Raw genomic sequence first — 6834 nt, 5'->3', positions numbered from 1 at the left:
TGAAGAACATCAAAAAGGTGGAAGAGATTAATGAAAATTTGAAGGTCTCCCTTCATTGTAAACAGGCTCTCTTACAAGCTCAGAGAGAAAAGAATATCAAGAATGTGGATGTGGAAAAAGTTAGGTGTTAGTTGTACTATAATGTGGCTTGGGAGGCTTTTGGTTCATTGGGTGAGGTGAGTGCAGTGTACTCGTGTGCTGTTTATGCAGTAGAGCATGGGCATCTGGGAACTGCAACTCCTACTGAACCGTGAACTGTGATTTCACTTAGAACCACCCCGATGAGTTTGCAATTTCAAGGCCTAGGAAGTATGGTTTATTTCACAGCTGGGTAATCATCACATCATTCAGCACTGCCCTCCAAGTTATGTAGAAAATCCCACAAAATACGTGAGCAGTGAAGGATGATAGCAAGCCCAATTTGTATAGTAGAATATTATTTTATATCAGTTCCTCTAGAAAGCCATTTGTGCATTTTTTGACAGGAACTAGTTTCTTTACTTTCCCCTTATTCTATTTATACCTCAAGGGCTTTCTTTGTTGCCCTCCATGATCCTGTCCCGTTAGGTGCCCTCATATGTCTTTTCTCAAATCTCTCTTAAAGGCCCAAGATGCATTTGTGGATCAAGAGCTGAGAGCCTTGACATCAAAAAACCAAGAACTGAAAGGTACTTTGTTTTGGGGGATGAAATCTCCATATGGTGGCAATGAGTTTGCATCGGGCAGGGAGAGAATGCCTTCTTGCATTCACGGCCTTGCCCTTCTCCTTTCCCCATTGAAATCAAGTTCTCAGGTCATGGCACAAACACAGAAAAGCAAACTCATTCTTTACAGAAAGGAAAACATTTCTGGAAGACCAGTGTAATGCCCTGAGTTCTCAGAAAACAGCTAAAGAAGCAGAATTGAACCTGCTAAAGAAGAAATTGGATGTGGTGGTGGAGTACTCTGAAAACCGAAAACTGACTGCAGAAGAGTAAGCTATTGCTGCGTTGTCATAGATACTGTTGTATGAATTTTCATGGCGGCAAGTATTTGGATCTTCTGGAATTGGATCTTTGCGTACTTTTGCCAAATGCATTCTGTAGAATTGTGCCTGCCCTTCCTATCTTGATTTGTGTAATGTAAATTTTCCTTTCTGTTCTAACGACTTGCCACATGTTATCGTGTGATTCACTGGGGAAAAAGGGGGAAGGTACCAGCATTAATCACTTTGATACATGGATCCCCTCTGGGTCAGTCTACATTTTCCCTTCATTTTAACTCTCATCACGTGCTCTGAACACTCCTGCATTAGGTCCATTTATTTTTCAGTATGAGACTTGGGTCCAGAAGGTGCAGAGAAAAATGGAATTCTCTTCCTGGAGAAACAGGGAAAGTTTCTTTGTGGAAAGTGCCCTGGGGCTCCAGCAATACTGGGTCCCTTTATCTGGTGTACAACTGAGATCATTCGCTGTGGCCCAATCCCTTAGAAGGCCAGGGTATTTCCTGTCCACCTGATTTTCGTTTTCTTTTCTTTCTTTCTTTCTTTTTTTTAAAAGAGATTTTATTTATCTATTTGACAGAGAGAGACACCGCGCGAGAGAGAACACAAGCAGGGGGAGTGCGAGAGGGAGAAGCAGGCTTCCCGCCGAACAGGGAGTCCAGTGTAGGGCCCTATTGCAGGACCCTGGGATCATGACCTGAACCAAATACTTTTAAGCAGACTATGACTGAGCCATCCTTGTGCCCCTCCACACGATTTTCTAGGTGTAAGTCTCTTGGATCCCAAACAAAGCCTGCAGTTTCACTAAGTCTCATCTTTGCTGGCTGGACAAGAGCTTTGCTTGTCGCATTCCAACCTGTCCCCCAAAGGCTGCTTGGTAATTTACTTTGTACTCACTAGCCTGTTCTAGAATTCACTGATGTGTCCTCGGGAAACTGGCTCCCACTGCCAGGCTGGCTTTCTCCTAGGCTTCCTTCTTCTCCATCTGGTTATCATGTTTCTTCATGTGCTCTTTAGAAATTGGGGGCATTCACTCACAAGTTTTCTCTCTTGTCCAGTGTTTCCTTTTATTTCTCAGGAGGAGATAAGGATGTTGGAATCCCTCATTCATGTGGAAAAGCAAAACTGTTCCCTGTCTACCCTGGAGACTCAGCTTTGTGTTATTTCTTCCCACATCGGAGGTGGGGGCCGCTCTCTCTCACAGGCACTTGGGTTCTGTTCATTGGTAAAGACCCCCTCCCCTCACTCTTTCCTTCTCTCAAATCAATCTTGAAATAATAATAATTTTAATAATAATAATAATAATAATAATATTTCATTACTTTTATTTCTGCTGTTAGAACACAATTCAGGCAAAGAAAGGAGTCTTACTTTTAATTTACATACTTCAGGACCTTCTTGGGGCAGGTCCAGTGTCCTGACCACCTTTCTCTCTTCAACACCATATCCCTGAGCCACACACTGACTGCCACTCCAGAAGACATTTGCTGAAGGATAGTTGAGAGACCAGAAGCAGATGCTCCTGTCCTTCTCTTTCTAGAGCTTTTGTCTGTCCCTAAGTCTTTCTGCATGAGATTCTTGACAAGTGTCCTGTTGAAACCTTCTGAATGAACACCATGAACAAAAGGGTCGAGGGCAGCCCAGCAGACCAACCTTTCTAAGCATCGCCATTTGCTGCCTTCACCATACATAAAGTTGGTCCTGGTCAAGAAGGTTGACTTGGGGTGCTTGGGTGGCTCAGTAGATTAGAGCCTCTGCTTTCGGCTGAGTTCATGGTCCCAGGGTCATGGGATGGAGCCCTGCATTGGGGTCCTTGCTCAGTGGGAAGCCTGCTTCCCACCCTCTCTCTCTGCCTGCCTCTCTGCATACTTGAGATCTCTCTTTGTCAAATAAATAAATAAAATCTTTTTTTAAAATAAAGGTAGGGTCAATGGAGTTGACAGTTCTACATCTGAACTCTGTTCCACTGAGATAACACCCTGAGTATGTGACAGTTCACATGGATTATTTGAGAACATATTTTCGGCACTAAGATTGGCCTTTTCCTATACCAGGATCATTCACAAGGGGCCAGGGGTTGTACTTCTAAAGCCTAGAGATGTGTGGGAGTGAGTTTCCATACCAGTGAAGCCATATTCTGGAAGTTCCTTTGGGCTGACTGTGGGGGCACAGCCTTGGTCTGAGGATCAGGGCTCCCCACGGAGAATAATGATGGGCCCCTATTCATCCTAATGACTGTAGCTCGTCAGGCTTGGCTTTTCACTTCGAATTGAAATGGGACTTCACCATCTTAAACCAAAGACGTATTCCAAGAGGGCACAGAGTGCAATATTATTTGGTCATATGGTGAACGAATTAAAGTAGACAAGTATAAAGACAGCCCCGATTGCAGGGAGCTTGGCCAGCAGCCAGAGTTCGATGTTTCTTCAACCCTAAATGGGGCCTTCATTCATTTCCCTGTTGTGTTATCAGTCTGTGCTTTTAGCGGGGACATTCCAACATAGGCCATCAAGTGTGCTGGGAGAATAATAAATGGCAGAAATTCAGGACCTTGGCTACTGGACAATGTATATATATCTCCCATTTTAGGAAGCTAGAAGAGACACTGTATGAATTGAATGCAACTAAGAATGAGCTGTTAGCTGCCGATAAATATCTGAAAGTATCTGAAGAAGAAATGGAGAAGTACAGGTAAGTTCCGACACTACATACTATTGGCTCCTGAAAAGTTCCCTTTGGATTTTTTTTTTAATTTTTTAATGTTCTTATAAACCTATGATGTATTCTTAGCCCCAGGGGTACAGGTCTGTTATTCGCAAGGCTTACACACTTCACAGCACTCACCATAGCTCATACCCTCCCCAGTGTCTGTGACCCCACCATCCTCTCCCTACAACCTTCACCCCAGCATCCCTCAGTTTGTTTTGTGACATCTTGTTTCATTTATTCTTTTCCTACCCCACAACCCCCCACGTTGCCTCTCCACTTCCTCATATCAGGGAGATCATATGATAGTTGTCTTTCTCCGATAGACTTCTTTCGATAAGGATAATTCCCTCTAATTCCATGCACGTCATCGCAAATGGCAAGATATATTTCTTTTGATGGCTTCATAGTATTCCATTGTATATATATACCACATCTTCTTTATCCACTCATTTGTTGATGGACATCTAGGTTCTTTCCATAGTTTGGCTATTGTGGACATTGCTGCTATAAACATTCGGGTGCACGTGCCCCTTCAGATCACTACGTTTGTATCATTAGGGTAAATAGCCAGTAGTGCAATTGCTGGGTCATAGGGTAGCTCTATTTTCAGCTTATTGAGGAACCACCATGCTGTTTTCCAGAGTGGTTGCACCAGCTTGCATTCCCACCAAAGGTGTAGGAGTCTTCCTTTTTCTACGCATCCTCACCAGCATCTGTCATTTCCTGACTTGTTAATTTTAGCCATTCTGACTAGTGTGAGGTGGTATCTCATTGTGGTTTTGATTTGTATTTCCCTGATGCCGAGTGATGTGGAGCAATTTTTCGTGTGTCTGTTGGCCATCTGGATGTCTTTGCAAAAATGTCTGTTCATGTCCTCTGCCATTTCTTGATTGGATTATTTGTTCTTTGGGTGTTGATTTTCCGAAGTTCTTTATAGATTTTGGATACTAGCCCTTTATCTGATATGTCGTTTGCAAATATCTTCTCCCATTCTGTCAGTTGTCTTTTGGTTTTGTAAACTGTTTCCTTTGCTGTGCAGAAGCTTTTGGTCTTGATGAAGTTCCAATAGTTTGGTTTTGCCTTTGATTTCCTTCCTTTTGATGATGTTTCTAGGAAGAAGTTGCTGTGGTTGAGGTCGAAGATGTTGTTGCCTGTATTCTCCTCAAGGATTTTGATGGATTCCTTTCTCACATTGACGTCCTTCGTCCATTTTGAGTCTATTTTCCTGTGTAGTGTAAGGAAATGGTCCAGTTTCATTTTTCTGCATGTGGCTGTCCAATTTTCCCGACACCATTTGTTGAAGAGACTGTCATTTGGACATTGGACATTCTTTCCTGCTTTGTTGAAGATTAGTTGACCATAGAGTTGAGGCTCTATTTTTGGGTTCTCTCTTCTGATCCATTGATCTATGTGTTTGTTTTTGTGCCAGTACCATTCTGTCTTGTTGATGACAGCTTTGTAGCAGAGCTTGAATTCCAGAATTGTGATGCCACCAACTTTGGCTTTCTTTTTCAATATTGCTTTGGCTATTCGAGGTCTTTTCTGGTTCCATATAAATTTTAGGATTATTTGTTCCATTTCTTGGAAAAACATGGATGGGATTTTGATAGGGATTGCATTAAATGTGTGGATTTCTTGAGGTAGCGAAGACATTTTCATAATATTTGTTTTTCCAATCCAGGAGCATGGAACATTTTTCCATTTCTTTGTGTCTTCCTCAATTTCTTTCACGAGTACTTTAGAGTTATCTTAGTATAGTTTCTTTGCCTCTTTGCTTAGGTGTATTCCTACATATTTTATGGTTTTGGGTGCAGTTGTAAATGGGATTGACTCCTTAATTTTCGTCCTTTTGTCTTGTTGTTGTGTAAAACAATGCAACTGATTTCTGTGCATCGGTTTTATATCCTGACACTTTACTGCATTCCTGTACAAGTTCTAGCAGATTTGGAGCGAAGTCTTTGGGGGTATACACATATAGTATCATATCATCTGCAAAGAGTGAGAGTTTGACTTTTTTTTTTGCCGATTTGGATGTTTTTGATATCTTTTTGTTGTCTGATTGTTGAGGATAGGACTTCTCGTACTATGTTGAATAGCAGTGGTTATAATGGACATCCCTGCCGTGTTCCTGACCTTAGCCGAAAAGCTCTCAGTTTTTCTCCATTGAGAATGATATTTGCAGTGGGTTTTCCATAGATGGCTTTGATAATATTGAGATATGTGCCCTCTATCCCTACACGTTGAAGTGTTTTGATCAGGAAGGAATGCTGTACTTTGTCAAATTCTTTTTTCAGCATCTATTGAGAGTATCATGTTGTTCTTGTTCTTTTCTTAATGTATTGTATTACATTAATTGATTTGCGGATGTTGAACCAACCTTGCAGCCCTGGAATAAATCCCACTTGGTGGTGGAGAATAATCGTTTTAATGTACTGTTGGATCCTATTGGCTAGTATTTTGGTGAGAATTTTTGCGTTTGTGTTCATCAAGGATATTGATCTGTAATTCTCTTTTTTGATGGGATCCTTGTCTGAATTGGGGATCAAGGTGATGCAGGCCTCATAAAACGAGTTTGGAAGTTTTCCTACCATTTCAGTTTTTTGGAAAAGTTTCGGGAGAATAGGAATTGATTCTTCTTTAAATGTTTGGTAGAATTCCCCTGGGAAGCCATCTGGCCCTTGGCTTTTGTTTCCTTGGAGATTTTTAATGACTGTTTCAATCTCCCTATTGGTTATGGGTCTGTTAAGGTTTTCTATTTTTCCTAGCTCAGTTGTGGTAGATAATATTGTCTCTAATAGTGCACCCATTTCTTCCAGATTGTCAAATTTGTTGGCGCAGAGTTGCTCATAATATGTTCTTATAATTGTTTGTATTTCTTTAGTGTTGGTTGTGATCTCTCCTCTTTCATTTGTGATTTTATTAATTTGAGTTCTTTTTCTTTTCCTTTTGATAGGTCTGGCCAGGGGTTTATCAATCTTATAAATTCTTTCAGAGAACTAGCTCCTAGTTTCATGGATTTGTTCTATTGTTTTTTTTTTGTTGTTGTTGTTGTTGTTTGTTGGTTTCTATTTCATTGATTTCTGCTCTTATCTTTATGATTTTTCTTCTCCTGCTGAGTTTAGGTTTACTTTGGTGTTCTTTCT

At 41.1% G+C, this 6834-nt stretch overlaps 1 protein-coding gene across 2 annotated transcripts in view; it reads left to right on the top strand.

The window, feature by feature from the left end:
- The first annotated feature begins 3656 nt into the window (after window positions 1-3656).
- The window catches only part of LOC122902784 (transport and Golgi organization protein 1 homolog), a 112525-nt gene continuing 109347 nt past the window's right edge, over window positions 3657-6834 (top strand). For both annotated transcript variants that reach the window (XM_044242758.1, XM_044242756.1), the window contains exon 1: window positions 3657-3673. In XM_044242758.1, coding sequence (XP_044098693.1) covers window positions 3660-3673 — 14 coding nt within the window. In that variant the 5' untranslated portion in view covers window positions 3657-3659. The remainder of the gene's footprint in view (window positions 3674-6834) is intronic.

Source organism: Neovison vison, chromosome 3, assembly GCF_020171115.1.
Source record: "Neovison vison isolate M4711 chromosome 3, ASM_NN_V1, whole genome shotgun sequence".
Taxonomy (NCBI): Eukaryota; Metazoa; Chordata; class Mammalia; order Carnivora; family Mustelidae; genus Neogale; species Neogale vison.
The sequence above is the reverse complement of the archived record's forward strand: the minus strand, read 5'-3'. Positions and strand labels throughout refer to the sequence as shown.